Source organism: Petromyzon marinus (assembly GCF_048934315.1).
Source record: "Petromyzon marinus isolate PM22_M1 ecotype Great Lakes invasive population chromosome 68 unlocalized genomic scaffold, UKy_Petmar_22M1.pri1.0 chr68_unloc.2, whole genome shotgun sequence".
NCBI lineage: Eukaryota > Metazoa > Chordata > Hyperoartia > Petromyzontiformes > Petromyzontidae > Petromyzon > Petromyzon marinus.
Genome location: NW_027422598.1, coordinates 248930 through 266639, shown reverse-complemented (window position 1 = coordinate 266639; position 17710 = coordinate 248930). Strand labels below are relative to the sequence as shown.

At 53.2% G+C, this 17710-nt stretch overlaps 1 protein-coding gene across 1 annotated transcript; it reads right to left on the bottom strand.

Annotated features, from left to right (window-relative positions):
* Nucleotides 1–8026: 8026 nt before the first annotated feature.
* LOC116956943 (FAS-associated death domain protein-like) lies at nt 8027–17315 on the bottom strand. The gene is made up of 3 exons (XM_032978828.2): nt 16270–17315; nt 14155–14421; nt 8027–8889 (listed from the first exon to the last, which is right to left on the bottom strand). The coding sequence occupies exons 1-3, from the start codon at nt 16376–16378 to the stop codon at nt 8588–8590; spliced, it is 678 nt and encodes a 225-aa protein (XP_032834719.1). The 5' UTR covers nt 16379–17315; the 3' UTR covers nt 8027–8587.
* Nucleotides 17316–17710: the final 395 nt, after the last annotated feature.

Genomic DNA, 17710 nt, shown 5'->3' with positions numbered 1-17710 from the left:
AAGGCTCACTCCCACAGGGTTCAGTGTTAATCACTGAGGCTCACAGAGCCAGACTAAGGCTCACTCCCATAGGGTTCAGTGTTAATCACTGGGGAGACTCACAGAGCCAGACCAAGGGTGGTTCTCCCAGAGCCCCCTGGAAGGTTCTAGAAGGGGGGGGGGGTGGTACAGCGGGGGTCGAGAGATTCCCTCGAGGTCGGCATCAAAGCCGAGTCCCCAGAATGCACCGGGGCAGCGCTCTGAAGGCGTGGGCCTGAGCCGGCGCCCCCAACGGGGACATCGGCGTCCTCGTAAGCGGTGGGGCCCAGCGCGGGCCCCGGGGTGCCGGGCCAGCGTGGCCTCCGCTGGGTGGCCCTTAGCCGGTTGGCCTGAGGGCCGCCAGCGGTAGTGCACGTGGTCACGGTGAGGCCTCGGAGAGCACGTGGTCACAGTGGTAGTGCACGTGGTCTCAGTGGTAGTGCACGTGGTCACGGTAAGGCCTCGGCGAGCACGTGGTCACGGTGGTGGTGCACGTGGTCTCAGTGGTAGTGCACGTGGTCACGGTGGTGGTGCACGTGGTCTCAGTGGTAGTGCACGTGGTCTCAGTGGTAGTGCACGTGGTCTCAGTGGTAGTGCACGTGGTCACGGTGAGGCCTGAGAGCCACACGTGGTCTCAGTGGTAGTGCACGTGGTCACGGTGGTAGTGCACGTGGTCTCAGTGGTAGTGCACGTGGTCACGGTGGCGGTGCACGTGGTCTCAGTGGTAGTGCACGTGGTCACAGTGGTAGTGCACGTGGTCACGGTGGTGGTGCACGTGGTCACGGTGGTGGTGCACGTGGTCTCAGTGTTAGTGCACGTGGTCACAGTGGTAGTGCACGTGGTCACAGTGGTGGGGCACGTGGTCACAGTGGTGGGGCACGTGGTCACAGTGGTAGTGCACGTGGTCTCAGTGGTAGTACACGTGGTCTCAGTGGTAGTGCACGTGGTCACGGTGGCAGTGCACGTGGTCACAGTGGTAGGCCTGAGAGAGCACGTGGTCATGGTGGTAGTGCACGTGGTCTCAGTGGTAGTGCACGTGGTCTCAGTGGTAGTGCACGTGGTCACGGTGGCGGTGCACGTGGTTACAGTGGTGGGGCACGTGGTCACAGTGGTAGTGCACGTGGTCACGGTGGTAGTGCACGTGGTCACAGTGGTGGGGCACGTGGTCACAGTGGTGGGGCACGTGGTCACGGTGGTAGTGCACGTGGTCTCGGTGGTAGTGCACGTGGTCACAGTGGTAGTGCACGTGGTCACGGTGGTAGTGCACGTGGTCTCGGTGGTAGTGCACGTGGTCTCGGTGGTAGTGCACGTGGTCACGGTGGCGGTGCACGTGGTCACAGTGGTAGTGCACGTGGTCACAGTGGTGGTGCACGTGGTCTCAGTGGTGGTGCACGTGGTCTCAGTGGTAGTGCACGTGGTCTCGGTGGTAGTGCACGTCAGTGGGAGTTGATTTAAACGTGTTTGCCCTCTAAGCCACGTCTCCAGCCACCGTGGGAATCCACTACAAATGTCAACACGGTCGTGATGGTGACCATGATGATGATCATGATGATCATAATCATGGTGGTCATGATGATTGATGATCAGCCACGTGGCTGAGCCGCTATCACGTTGTGATGGTCGACGTTCACACATCAACGGGACCTAAAACCAAAGTAAATTAAATTGTGAACGTTGTGATGGGCAGGTAGATACGGAGGTACATATACATCGGTGCAGTGAGGCCTAGCCTGGCAAAAAAACATCGAGCTTGGTGTAGTCTGTGGGTCTCTGAAGTCTCTGTGTCTCTACATGTGACTCTAAGTATCTCTATGGGTCTCTATGTATCTCTATGGGTATCTGTGTCTCTACATGTGACTCTTAAGTATCTCTATGGGTCTCTATGTATCTGTAAGTATCTCTATGGGTCTCTATGTATCTCTATGGGTCTCTATGTATCTGTGTATCTATGTATCTCTATGGGTCAATATGTATCTCTATGTGTCTCTACATGTGACTCTATGTATCTCTATGTATCTCTATGTATCTCTATGGGTCTCTGTGTATCTCTATGAGTCTCGGTGTATCTCTGTGGGTCTCTGTGTATCTCTGTGGGTCTCTATGTATCTCTGTGGGTCTCTATGTATCTCTGTGGGTCTCTGTGTATCTCTGTGGGTCTCTGTGTATCTCTATGTATCTCTATGGGTGTCTATGTATCTCTATGGGTGTCTATGTATATCTATGTGTCTCTGTTATCTCTATGGGTCTCTATGTATCTCTATGGGTCTCTATGTATCTCTATGGGTCTCTATGTATCTCTATGTATCTCTATGGGTCTCTGTGTATCTCTATGGGTGTCTATGTATCTCTATGGGTCTCTATGTATCTCTAAGTATCTCTATGTGTCTCTATGTGTCTCTGAGTCTCTATGGGTCTCTATGTATCTCTATGGGTCTCTGTGTATCTCTATGGGTCTCTGTTATCTCTATGGGTCTCTGTTATCTCTATGGGTCTCTATGTATCTATATGCGTCTCTATGTATCTCTATGGGTCTCTATGTATCTCTATGGGTCTCTATTAGCTGTTGAAAGTGGTTTTTCAATATCCCAACTGAATGACTTCTTGTTCGATTGCAAAATAAAAAATAATCACTAAATTACTGAACCAATAAATAAAACGACTCGCACCACACAAATTAACAGCAAGCAAACACCGTGGCAAGATTTGAAAAAATAAAAATCACAATTTATTTTTATTGATTGTAAATTTCCACCTCCCCGTTTTTGCTGGAATTCACAAAAAAAATCTAAAATAAAATTTGTCGCGTCACCCACAGATCGAGTGGACTGTGTGGAGAACCCTCCACCACCCAGCAATAACATGGCGAGCCCTGATGTCTACTGTGTCTGTGATGTCTATGATGACTGTGATGTCTGTGATGATGATGTTTGTGATGATGATGTCTGTGATGATGATGTCTGTGATGATGATGTCTGTGATGATGATGTCTGTGATGATGGTGTCTGTGATGATGATGTATGTGATGATGATGTCTGTGATGATGATGTCTGTGATGATGATGTCTGTGATGATGGTGTCTGTGATGATGATGTCTGTGATGATGATGTCTGTGATGATGGTGTCTGTGATGATGATGTATGTGATGATGATGTCTATGATGATGATGTCTGTAATGATGATGATGTCTGTGATGATGATGTTTGTGATGATGATGTCTGTGATGATGATGTCTGTGATGATGATGTCTGTGATGATGATGTCTGTGATGATGGTGTCTGTGATGATGATGTATGTGATGATGATGTCTATGATGATGATGTCTGTGATGATGATGTCTGTGATGATGATGTCTGTGATGATGTCTATGATGATGATGTCCGTGATGATGTCTGTGATGATGATGATGTCTGTGATGATGATGTTTGTGATGATGATGTCTGTGATGATGATGTCTGTGATGATGATGTCTGTGATGATGATGATGATGTATGTGATGATGATGATGATGTATGTGATGATGATGATGATGTATGTGATGATGATGATGTCTGTGATGATGATGTCTGTGATGATGATGATGATGTCTGTGATGATGATGATGACTGTGATGATGATGTATGTGATGATGATGTATGTGATGATGATGTCTGTGATGATGATGATGTCTAAGATGATGATGTCTGTGATGATGTCCGTGATGATGATGTCTGTTATGATGATGATGTCTGTGATGATGATGATGTCTGTGATGATGATGATGTCTGTGATGATGATGATGATGTCTGTGATGATGTCTGTGATGATGATGTCTATGATGATGATGTCTGTGATGATGATGTCTGTGATGATGGTGTCTGTGATGATGATGTCTGTGATGATGATGTCTATGATGATGATGTCCGTGATGATGTCTGTGATGATGATGTCTGTGATGATGATGATGATGTCCGTGATGATGTCTATGATGATGATGTCTGTGATGATGATGTCTATGATGATGATGTCCGTGATGATGTCTGTGATGATGATGTCTGTGATGATGATGATGTCTGTGATGATGATCTCTGTGATGATGATGATGTCTGTAATGATGATGATGTCTGTGATGATGATGATGTCTGTGATGATGATGTCTGTGATGATGATGTCTATGATGATGATGTCCGTGATGATGTCTGTGATGATGATGTCTATGATGATGATGTCTGTGATGATGATGTCTGTGATGATGGTGTCTGTGATGATGATGTCTATGATGATGATGTCTATGATGATGATGTCCGTGATGATGTCTGTGATGATGATGTCTATGATGATGATGTCTGTGATGATGATGTCTGTGATGATGATGTCTGTGATGATGATGATGATGTCTGTGATGATGATGATGTATGTGATGGTGATGTCTGTGATGATGATGATGTCTGTGATGATGATGATGTCTGTGATGATGTCTGTGATGATGATGTCTGTGATGATGATGATGTCTGTGATGATGATGATGTCTGTGATGATGATGTCTGTGATGATGATGATGACTGTGATGATGATGTATGTGATGATGATGTATGTGATGATGATGATGTCTGTGATGATGATGATGTCTGTGATGATGATGTCTGTGATGATGATGTCTGTGATGATGATGATGATGTCTGTGATGATGACTGTGATGATGACTGTGATGATGATGATGTCTAAGATGATGATGTATGTGATGATGATGATGATGTATGTGATGATGATGTCTGTGATGATGATGATGTCCGTGATGATGTCTGTGATGATGATGTCTGTGATGATGATGTCTGTGATGATGATGTCTGTGATGATGATGTCTGTGATGATGATGTCTGTGATGATGATGATGTCTGTGATGATGATGTCTATGATGATGATGATGTATGTGATGGTGATGTCTGTGATGATGATGATGTCTGTGATGATGATGATGTCTGTGATGATGATGATGTCTGTGATGATGATGTCTGTGATGATGGTGATGATGATGTCTGTGATGATGATGTCTGTGATGATGATGTCTGTGATGATGATGATGACTGTGATGATGATGTATGTGATGATGATGATGATGTCTGTGATGATGATGATTGTGATGATGATGTATGTGATGATGATGTATGTGATGATGATGATGATGTATGTGATGATGATGTATGTGATGATGATGATGTATGTGATGATGATGTATGTGATGTCTATGCCCAGCCTGGAGATTCGCTCGTGTAACGCCGTGGGGTCAGCACAAAACTAAAAATGTATACACACACACACACAGCGCATGCAAAATATACTGTGTCTCTTGCTCTGTGTGTCTCTGTGTGTCTGTGTGTCTCTGTGTGTCTCTGTGTGTCTCTTGCTCTGTGTGTCTCTGTGTGTCTCTGTGGGTCTCTGTGTGTCTGTGTGTCTCTGTGGGTCTCTGTGGGTCTCTGTGTGTCTCTGTGTGTCTCTGTGGGTCTCTGTGGGTCTCTGTGGGTCTCTGTGTGTCTCTGTGTGTCTCTGTGGGTCTCTGTGGGTCTCTGTGGGTCTCTGTGTGTCTCTGTGTGTCTCTGTGGGTCTCTGTGGGTCTCTGTGGGTCTCTGTGTGTCTCTGTGTGTCTCTGTGGGTCTCTGTGTGTCTGTGTGTCTCTGTGGGTCTCTGTGGGTCTCTGTGTGTCTCTGTGTGTCTCTGTGGGTCTCTGTGTGTCTCTGTGGGTCTCTGTGGGTCTCTGTGGGTCTCTGTGTGTCTCTGTGGGTCTCTGTGTGTCTGTGTGTCTCTGTGTGTGTCTGTGTGTCTCTGTGTGTATCTGTGTGTATCTGTGTGTCTGTCTCCTGCTCTGTGGGTCTCTGTGGGTCTCTGTGGGTCTCTGTGTGTCTCTGTGTGTCTCTGTGTGTGTCTGTGTGTGTCTGTGTGTGTCTGTGGTTCATTGTGTCTCTGTGTGTCTCTGTGTGTATGTGTGTCTCTGTGTGTCTCTGTGTGTGTGGGTCTCTGTGTGTCTCTCTGTGTCTCTGTGTGTCTCTGTGTGTCTCTGTGTGTCTCTGTGTGTCTCTGTGTGTCTCTGTGTGTCTCTGTGTGTCTCTGTGTCTCCTGCTCTGTGTGTCTCTGTGTGTCTCTGTGTGTCTCTGTGGGTCTCTTTGGGTCTCTGTGGGTCTCTGTGGGTCTCTGTGTGTCTCTGTGGGTCTCTGTGGGTCTCTGTGGGTCTCTGTGGGTCTCTGTGTGTCTCTGTGTGTCTGTGTGTGTCTGTGTCTCTGTGTGTCTGTGTCTCTCTGTGTGTCTGTATCTCTCTGTGTGTCTGTGTGTCTGTGTCTCTGTGTGTCTGTGTGTCTGTGTCTCTGTGTGTCTGTGTCTCTGTGTGTCTGTGTGTCTGTGTCTGTATCTCTGTGTGTCTGTGTGTCTGTGTGTTTGTGTCTCTGTGTGTTTGTGTCTCTGTGTGTCTGTGTCTCTGTGTGTCTGTGTCTCTGTGTGTCTGTGTCTCTGTGTGTCTGTGTCTCTGTGTGTCTCTGTGTGTCTGTGTCTCTGTGTGTCTGTGTCTCTCTGTGTGTCTGTGTCTCTGTGTGTCTGTGTCTCTGTGTGTCTGTATCTCTGTGTGTCTGTATCTCTGTGTGTCTGTGTCTGTGTGTCTGTGTCTCTGTGTGTCTGTGTCTCTGTGTGTCTGTGTCTCTGTGTGTCTGTGTCTCTGTGTGTCTGTGTCTCTCTGTGTGTCTGTGTCTCTGTGTCTCTGTGTGTCTCTGTGTCTCTGTGTGTCTGTATCTCTGTGTGTCTGTGTCTCTGTGTGTCTGTGTGTTTGTGTCTGTGTGTTTGTGTCTCTGTGTGTCTGTGTGTGTCTGTGTGTCTGTGTGTGTGTGTCTGCATCTCTCTGTGTGTCTGCGTCTCTCTGTGTGTCTGTGTCTCTGTGTGTGTCTGTGTCTCTGTGTGTCTCTGTGTGTCTGCGTGTGTCTGTGTGTGTCTGTGTGTGTCTGTGTGTGTCTATGGCTCTGTGGGTCTCTATGTATCACTGCAGGCCTCTATGGGACTAGGGAAATGTTAACTACCTCGCCTGGTGTACAGGAGGTCGTGGGTTCGATCCCGTGACCCTGATGAGATGTTGACTACCTCGCCTGGTGTACAGGAGGTCGTGGGTTCGATCCTGTGACCCTGTGAGATGTTAACTACCTCGCCTGGTATGCAGGAGGTCGTGGGTTCGATCCCGTGACCCTGATGAGATGTTGACTACCTCGCCTGGTGTACAGGAGGTCGTGGGTTCGATCCCGTGACCCTGAGAGATGTTGACTACCTCGCCTGGTGTACAGGAGGTCGTGGGTTCGATCCCGTGACCCTGATGAGATGTTGACTACCTCGCCTGGTGTACAGGAGGTCGTGGGTTCGATCCTGTGACCCTGTGAGATGTTAACTACCTCGCCTGTTACGCAGGAGGTCGTGGGTTCGATCCCGTGACCCTGATGAGATGTTGACTACCTCGCCTGGTGTACAGGAGGTCGTGGGTTCGATCCCGTGACCCTGAGAGATGTTGACTACCTCGCCTGGTGTACAGGAAGTCGTGGGTTCGATCCCGTGACACCACGAGATGTTGACTACCTCGCCTGGTGTACAGGAGGTCGTGGGTTCGATCCCAGACCCTGTGAGATGTTGACTACCTCGCCTGGTCTGCTGCTGCTGTATATTTGGAGTCTGCATCTCTCTCCCTAATTTTACTTCGTTGTATGTGTGAGCAATGTGTGTGTGTGTGTTGAACTTATTTCGCACCGTACGTAGCCAACTGTGCAAATGCTAGGTGTGGAGATACATGTGGGTGGGTGGGTGAGTGGGTGGGTGAGTGGGTGGGTGGGTGGGTGAGTGGGTGGGTGAGTGAGTGAGTGGGTGAGTGAGTGGGTGAGTGAGTGGGTGAGTGAGTGGGTGAGTGGGTGGGTGGGTGAGTGGGTGAGTGGGTGAGTGGGTGGGTGGGTGGGTGAGTGGGTGGGTGGGTGAGTGGGTGAGTGGGTGGGTGGGTGGGTGAGTGGGTGGGTGGGTGGGTGAGTGAGTGGGTGGGTGGGTGAGTGAGTGGGTGAGGGGGTGAGTGAGTGGGTGGGTGAGGGAGTGAGGGGGTGGGTGAGTGGTGGGTGGGTGAGTGGTGGGTGGGTGAGTGGTGGGTGGGTGAGTGGGTGGGTGAGTGGGTGGGTGAGTGGGTGAGTGAGTGAGTGGGTGAGTGAGTGGGTGAGTGGGTGGGTGAGTGAGTGAGTGGGTGAGTGGGTGGGTGGGTGAGTGGGTGGGTGGGTGGGTGAGTGAGTGGATGAGTGGGTGAGTGGATGAGTGGATGGGTGAGTGAGTGAGTGAGTGGGTGGGTGGGTGGGTGAGTGGGTGGGTGAGTGAGTGGGTGGGTGGGTGAGTGAGTGGATGAGTGGGTGAGTGGATGAGTGGATGGGTGAGTGAGTGAGTGAGTGGGTGGGTGGGTGAGTGAGTGAGTGGATGAGTGGGTGAGTGGGTAGGTGGATGGGTGAGTGAGTGACGTGAGTGACTGAGTGGTTGAGCGAGTGAGCGTCTCTCTTCCCACCACCGCCACCTCCACCACCACCACCACCACCACCACCGCCGCTCACTTCCGGAACATCTCCGGGAAGTCGTCCTCCAGGTTATCGGCGACGAGGTTGAGCTGAGCCCTCCTCAGGGCGTCCCTGAGCTCGGCGGCGGCGGAGGCCTCCCCGCAGGCCCCACGTCGTGCCCCCCTGCGCAGGGCCCAGGTCTCCAGGGCCCTGTGGCTCTGCTCGCGAAGGTCGTCACGGTGGGCGTGGCTCACCGCGTCGATGTCCACCTCCGACAGGCCGAGGTGGCGGGAGAGGATGCGCCAGTCCCGCCCCACGGAGGTGGACACGGAGAGGAGCACACGGGAGAGGAACGCTGAGGGAGGGTGGGAGAGAGACACTCAGTCAGTCACTCAGTCAGTCACTCAGTCAGTCACTCAGTCAGTCAGTCACTCAGTCAGTCAGTCACTCAGTCAGTCAGTCACTCAGTCACTCACTCAGTCAGTCACTCAGTCAGTCAGTCAGTCAGTCACTCAGTCAGTCAGTCACTCAGTCAGTCAGTCAGTCAGTCACTCAGTCACTCACTCAGTCAGTCACTCAGTCAGTCACTCAGTCAGTCACTCAGTCAGTCAGTCAGTCAGTCAGTCACTCAGTCAGTCAGTCACTCAGTCAGTCAGTCAGTCAGTCAGTCACTCAGTCAGTCAGTCACTCAGTCAGTCAGTCCCGCCCCACGGAGGTGGACACGGAGAGGAGCACACGGGAGAGGAACGCTGAGGGAGGGTGGGAGAGAGACACTCAGTCAGTCACTCAGTCAGTCACTCAGTCAGTCACTCAGTCAGTCAGTCACTCAGTCAGTCAGTCACTCAGTCAGTCACTCAGTCAGTCAGTCACTCAGTCAGTCACTCAGTCAGTCAGTCAGTCACTCAGTCAGTCAGTCACTCAGTCAGTCAGACACTCAGTCAGTCAGTCAGTCAGTCACTCACTCAGTCAGTCACTCAGTCAGTCAGTCAGTCAGTCACTCAGTCACTCACTCAGTCACTCACTCAGTCACTCAGTCAGTCACTCACTCAGTCACTCACTCAGTCAGTCAGTCACTCAGTCACTCACTCAGTCACTCACTCAGTCACTCACTCAGCCAGTCCCGCCCCACGGAGGTGGACACGGAGAGGAGCACACGGGAGAGGAACGCTGAGGGAGGGTGGGAGAGAGACACTCAGTCAGTCACTCAGTCAGTCACTCAGTCAGTCACTCAGTCAGTCAGTCACTCAGTCAGTCAGTCACTCAGTCAGTCAGTCACTCAGTCACTCACTCAGTCAGTCACTCAGTCAGTCAGTCAGTCAGTCACTCAGTCAGTCACTCAGTCAGTCAGTCAGTCAGTCAGTCACTCAGTCAGTCAGTCAGTCAGTCAGTCAGTCACTCAGTCAGTCAGTCACTCAGTCAGTCAGTCACTCAGTCAGTCACTCAGTCAGTCACTCAGTCAGTCACTCAGTCAGTCACTCAGTCAGTCAGTCACTCAGTCAGTCAGTCAGTCACTCAGTCACTCACTCAGTCAGTCACTCAGTCACTCAGTCAGTCAGTCACTCACTCAGCCAGTCCCGCCCCACGGAGGTGGACACGGAGAGGAGCACACGGGAGAGGAACGCTGAGGGAGGGTGGGAGAGACACACTCAGTCAGTCAGTCACTCAGTCAGTCAGTCAGTCACTCAGTCAGTCAGTCACTCAGTCAGTCACTCAGTCACTCAGTCAGTCAGTCACTCACTCAGTCACTCACTCAGTCAGTCAGTCAGTCAGTCACTCAGTCAGTCACTCAGTCAGTCAGTCACTCAGTCAGTCAGTCAGTCACTCAGTCACTCACTCAGTCAGTCACTCAGTCACTCAGTCAGTCAGTCACTCACTCAGTCACTCACTCAGTCACTCACTCAGTCAGTCAGTCACTCAGTCAGTCACTCAGTCACTCACTCAGTCAGTCACTCAGTCACTCAGTCAGTCACTCACTCAGTCACTCAGTCAGTCAGTCACTCACTCAGTCACTCACTCAGTCACTCAGTCAGTCAGTCACTCAGTCAGTCAGTCACTCAGTCAGTCACTCAGTCAGTCACTCAGTCAGTCACTCAGTCAGTCACTCAGTCAGTCACTCAGTCAGTCAGTCAGTCAGTCACTCAGTCACTCAGTCAGTCAGTCAGTCACTCAGCCAGTCACTCAGTCACTCACTCAGCCAGTCCCGCCCCACGGAGGTGGACACGGAGAGGAGCACACGGGAGAGGAACGCTGAGGGAGGGAGAGACACACTCAGTCAGTCACTCAGTCAGTCAGTCACTCAGTCAGTCAGTCACTCAGTCAGTCACTCAGTCAGTCACTCAGTCAGTCAGTCAGTCACTCAGTCAGTCAGTCACTCAGTCAGTCAGTCACTCACTCAGTCACTCAGTCAGTCAGTCACTCAGTCACTCGGTCAGTCACTCAGTCAGTCACTCAGTCAGTCACTCAGTCAGTCACTCAGTCAGTCAGTCACTCAGTCACTCACTCAGCCAGTCCCGCCCCACGGAGGTGGACACGGAGAGGAGCACACGGGAGAGGAACGCTGAGGGAGGGAGAGACACACTCAGTCAGTCACTCAGTCAGTCAGTCACTCAGTCAGTCACTCAGTCAGTCAGTCAGTCAGTCACTCAGTCAGTCAGTCACTCAGTCACTCACTCAGTCAGTCACTCAGTCAGTCACTCAGTCAGTCACTCAGTCAGTCAGTCAGTCAGTCACTCAGTCAGTCACTCAGTCAGTCACTCAGTCAGTCAGTCACTCAGTCACTCACTCAGTCAGTCACTCAGTCAGTCACTCAGTCAGTCACTCAGTCAGTCAGTCAGTCAGTCAGTCACTCAGTCAGTCAGTCACTCAGTCAGTCAGTCAGTCAGTCAGTCACTCAGTCAGTCAGTCACTCAGTCAGTCAGTCAGTCAGTCACTCAGTCACTCACTCAGTCAGTCACTCAGTCAGTCACTCAGTCAGTCACTCAGTCAGTCAGTCAGTCAGTCAGTCACTCAGTCAGTCAGTCACTCAGTCAGTCAGTCAGTCAGTCAGTCACTCAGTCAGTCAGTCACTCAGTCAGTCAGTCCCGCCCCACGGAGGTGGACACGGAGAGGAGCACACGGGAGAGGAACGCTGAGGGAGGGTGGGAGAGAGACACTCAGTCAGTCACTCAGTCAGTCACTCAGTCAGTCACTCAGTCAGTCAGTCACTCAGTCAGTCAGTCACTCAGTCAGTCACTCAGTCAGTCAGTCACTCAGTCAGTCACTCAGTCAGTCAGTCAGTCACTCAGTCAGTCAGTCACTCAGTCAGTCAGACACTCAGTCAGTCAGTCAGTCAGTCACTCACTCAGTCAGTCACTCAGTCAGTCAGTCAGTCAGTCACTCAGTCACTCACTCAGTCACTCACTCAGTCACTCAGTCAGTCACTCACTCAGTCACTCACTCAGTCAGTCAGTCACTCAGTCACTCACTCAGTCACTCACTCAGTCACTCACTCAGCCAGTCCCGCCCCACGGAGGTGGACACGGAGAGGAGCACACGGGAGAGGAACGCTGAGGGAGGGTGGGAGAGAGACACTCAGTCAGTCACTCAGTCAGTCACTCAGTCAGTCACTCAGTCAGTCAGTCACTCAGTCAGTCAGTCACTCAGTCAGTCAGTCACTCAGTCACTCACTCAGTCAGTCACTCAGTCAGTCAGTCAGTCAGTCAGTCACTCAGTCACTCAGTCAGTCACTCAGTCACTCAGTCACTCAGTCACTCACTCAGTCACTCACTCACCCACCCACTCACCCACTCACCCACCCACCCACCCACTCACCCACCCACTCACTCACCCACACACTTACCCACCCACCCACTCACCCACCCACCCACTCACCCACCCACTCACTCACCCACTCACTCAGTCACCCACTCACTCACCCACTCACTGACCCACCCACTCACCCACCCACTCACTCACTCACCCACCCACTCACTCACTCACTCACCCACCCACTCACTCACTCACTCACCCACCCACTCACCCACTCACCCACTCACCCACCCACTCACCCACCCACCCACTCACTCACCCACTCACCCACTCACCCACCCACCCACCCACTCACCCACCCACTCACTCACCCACACACTTACCCACCCACCCACTCACCCACCCACCCACTCACCCACCCACTCACTCACCCACTCACTCAGTCACCCACTCACTCACCCACTCACTGACCCACCCACTCACCCACCCACTCACTCACTCACCCACCCACTCACTCACTCACTCACCCACCCACTCACTCACTCACTCACCCACCCACTCACCCACTCACCCACTCACCCACCCACTCACCCACCCACCCACTCACTCACTCACTCACCCACTCACCCACCCACCCACCCACTCACTCACCCACACACTTACCCACCCACCCACTCACCCACCCACCCACTCACCCACCCACTCACTCACCCACCCACCCACTCACCCACCCACTCACTCACCCACTCACTCACTCACTCACCCACCCACTCACTCACTCACCCACCCACCCACCCACCCACTCACCCACCCACCCACCCACTCACCCACCCACCCACCCACTCACCCACCCACCCACCCACCCACTCACTCACCCACCCACTCACTCACCCACCCACTCACCCACTCACCCACCCACTCACCCACCCACTCACCCACCCACTCACCCACCCACTCACTCACCCACTCACTCAGTCACCCACTCACTCTGACCCACCCACTCACCCACCCACTCACTCACCCACCCACTCACTCACTCACTCACCCACCCACTCACTCACTCACCCACCCACTCACCCACTCACCCACTCACCCACCCACTCACCCACCCACCCACTCACTCACTCACCCACCCACCCACCCACTCACCCACCCACTCACTCACCCACACACTTACCCACCCACCCACTCACCCACCCACCCACTCACCCACTCACTCACCCACACACTTACCCACCCACCCACTCACCCACCCACCCACTCACCCACTCACTCACCCACTCACTCACCCACCCACTCACTCACCCACTCACTCACCCACCCACCCACCCACTCACTCACCCACCCACTCACTCACCCACCCACTCACTCACTCACCCACCCACTCACCCACTCACCCACCCACTCACCCACTCACTCACCCACTCACCCACTCACCCACCCACTCACTCACTCACCCACCCACCCACGCACTCACTCACTCACCCACCCACCCACTCACCCACTCACCCACTCACTCACCCACTCACCCACCCACTCACTCACCCACTCACCCACTCACCCACCCACTCACCCACTCACCCACCCACTCACTCACTCACCCACCCACCCACGCACTCACTCACTCACCCACCCACCCACTCACCCACTCACCCACTCACTCACCCACTCACCCACCCACTCACTCACCCACTCACCCACTCACCCACCCACTCACCCACTCACCCACTCACTCACCCACCCACTCACTCACTCACCCACCCACCCACCCACTCACTCACCCACTCACCCACCCACCCACTCACTCACCCACCCACCCACTCACTCACCCACCCACCCACTCACTCACCCACCCACTCACTCACTCACTCACCCTCCCCACCGCTCCCATCTTCCTGTGTGGGTGTCCGTGCGTCCCCGAGGTTCAAGCTCTGCAGCGCCAGGCTCACCGGCACCGCCTCACCGGCGGCGGTGAGCGCCGAGGAGGGCGAGGGTGCGGTGAGCGCCGGGGTGAGCGGCGTGGTGAGCCGCACGGTGCGGAGGATGTCGGCCAACTTGGTGGTGTCACTTGCCGACAGATCTCCGCGCTCCTCCATCAGCGTGAAGAGCTGCAGGGAGCTCGTCACTGACTCCAGCGGGCCTGGTGGGGGAGGGACGGGGGAGAGGGGTTGAGTGACACAGAGACACAGACACACAGATACACACACGCACAGACACACACAGACACACACACGCACAGACACACACATACACACACACACAGACACACACAGACACACACACACAGACACACACAGACACACACACACACACACACAGACACACACACGCACAGACACACACATACACACACACACAGACACACACAGACACACACACACAGACACACACACACAGATACACACACACACAGACACACACACACACAGACACACACACACAGACCCATAGACACACACAGACCCATAGACACACACACACACAGACACACACACACAGACCGATTGACACACAGACCCAGAGACACACACAGATACACACAGACCCATAGACACACACAGACCCACAGACACACACAGACAGACACACACAGACCCATAGACACACACACACAGACACACACACACAGACCCATAGACACACACAGACCCATAGACACACACAGACCCATAGACACACACATACACAGACACACACAGACCCATAGACACACACAGACACACACACACACAGACACACACAGACCCATAGACACACACAGACACACACAGACCCATAGACACACACAGACCCATAGACACACACAGACACACACAGACCCATAGACACACACAGACCCATAGACACACACAGACCCATAGACACACACATACACAGACACATACAGACCCATAGACACACACAGACCCATAGACACACACAGACACACACAGACCCAAAGACACACACAACAACCGCCATTCGCCACTAAGTGGCGGTGACGTCACCACGACGCTTGTGCCAGGCTATGTGCACCCTGAGGCCACGTGAAGTGTCGAACGCCCACTGGCAGGAGGTCACGGGGCAGACCCAGGTGCCACGGGTCGACTGACTGAGATGACTGAGATGACTGGCTGATGCACCACCTGTGCCCCCTACTGTGCCAACCTGCTGTGCTTTAGCCACCCGGCGCTCCGCTCGCTGTTGTGAGCGTCGCTCCTCCGCCCTCCGTTGTTGTTGGAGGGCGAGTGCCTCCAACTGGCCAGTAGCGTCCTTCACGAGCCTCCTCCACAGAGGCCGATCTTGACACCGCTGGTACCAGTCATCGGCAAGTCCACTCAGCTCCACTTCCTCCTGTACCACATCACTCCATCTCTTCTCTAGCCCCGTGCCTCCTGTACCACATCACTCCATCTCTTCTCTAGCCCCGTGCCTCCTGTACCACGTCACTCCATCTCTTCTCTAGCCCGTGCCTCCTGTACCACATCACTCCATCTCTTCTCTAGCCCGTGCCTCCTGTACCACATCACTCCATATCTTCTCTAGCCCGTGCCTCCTGTACCACATCACTCCATCTCTTCTCTAGCCCCGTGCCTCCTGTACCACATCACTCCATCTCTTCTCTAGCCCGTGCCTCCTGTACCACATCACTCCATCTCTTCTCTAGCCCCGTGCCTCCTGTACCACATCACTCCATCTCTTCTCTAGCCCCGTGCCTCCTGTACCACATCACTCCATCTCTTCTCTAGCCCCGTGCCTCCTGTACCACGTCACTCCATCTCTTCTCTAGCCCGTGCCTCCTGTACCACGTCACTCCATCTCTTCTCTAGCCCGTGCCGCGCCCGTTTAGCCCCCTCGATCCGGCCGAACAAAAGCTGCTTCGGCATGCGGTGGCTGGGCATGCGGGCTACATGACCCAGCCATAGACACACACACACACACATAGACACACACACATAGACACACACACATAGACACACACACATAGACACACACAGACGACACTCACCTCGTCCGTACACTTTGAGGCAGAACTTCATTTCGTCTAGTTTGTCTCTGGTAACTTCTTTGGCGACAGAGAGCAACAGCTTGCGAAACTCAACATCCTCCTGGTCCATCGCTAGAAAGCCAACTCCTCCCAGAGAGACACACAGAGACACAGAGAGAGACAGAGACACACAGAGAGACACACACAGAGACACACAGAGAGACACAGACACACACAGAGACACACAGAGAGACAGAGACACACACAGACAGATACACACAGAGAGACACAGAGAGAGAGGGAGAGACACACAGAGAGACACAAAGATCAAAGATCCCCCATATAGCCTTAACAGACTGTAGGGGCAAGTGCTGTTAGCGAGCACCTATGAAGGCGGAAGAGAGACACACACAGAGAGACACACACAGAGAGACACACGCAGAGAGACACACACAGAGAGACACACAGACACACAGAGAGACACACACAGACACACAGAGAGACACACACACAGAGAGACACACAGAGAGACACACAGAAACGCACAGAGAGACACACACAGAGAGGGAGAGACCGGAGAGAGACAGGAAGAGATAGAGACAAAGATCCCCCAGGTAGCCTCTAGCAGGGCTGTAGGGGCAAGTGCTGTTAGTCGTAGCGAGTAGCAGCAGCGTCTACGATGTCCGCCACTGTGGCCACACAGAGAAGAGGTGTGGGTTGAGGCTAAGTCGACCTAAGGGGAGGCCACCACCACCCACCACCACCCGGGGGGATGGGGGGGGTAACCCCCGGTCTGCCGCTAGACAAGACCGAGGCTGACCGTAAAAGCGACTAGGCCAATCGGCGTTCGTTCTAAAAATTGGATAATTAAGCGACAAATAAATATAAAAAAAAATAAAAAAATTGTAATAGAAACTGGGAGAGGTATGAAAAACAAAACTGATAGAATCAATTTTAAAAAGCGGATTTTAACAAATATAAATATTTTAAGAAGCGGCGTTAAAAAAACCGAGAAGTTCAACTCCGCCACCCACCCGGATAAAGTTTTGAGCGGCACGAACTTCCGGGGTGGGGAGTTCCCAACGTCGCCCCGCCCCCACTTCGCCCCGCCCCCACTCCGCCCCGCCTACCCACTAAGCCCTGCCTCCACACTTCGTCCCGCCTCCTCACTTCGCCCCGCCTCCCCACTTCGCCCCGCCTCCCCACCGCGCCCCCCCCACTTCGCCCCGCCCCCCCACACTTCGCCCCGCCCCCCCCACTTCGCCCCGCCCCCCCCCCCACTTCGCCCCGCCCCCCCACTTCGCCCTGCCACTCTCCGCTCCCCTAGCCCCCCGCCCCTCTACCACGCCCCCCACCCACTGTTTGGATGACGTATTCGCCCATATTGACGTCACGTCTCGGTGCCGTGAAAGTGACGTCAAAGTCGGTCCGAGCGCGTCATCGGACGGCGTCGCGAAGGAGG

Bases quoted from the DNA above. Each gene is read 5' to 3' on its own strand.
- LOC116956943 (XM_032978828.2), bottom strand. From the start codon at position 16,378: ATGGACCAGGAGGATGTTGAGTTTCGCAAGCTGTTGCTCTCTGTCGCC. The intron at 14,422-16,269 runs GTGAGTGTCGTC...CTCCCCCACCAG, and splicing joins CCTCAAAGTGTACGGACGAG to GCCCGCTGGAGTCAGTGACG. The intron at 8,890-14,154 runs GTGAGTGAGTGA...ACCCTCCCTCAG, and splicing joins AGATGGGAGCGGTGGGGAGG to CGTTCCTCTCCCGTGTGCTC.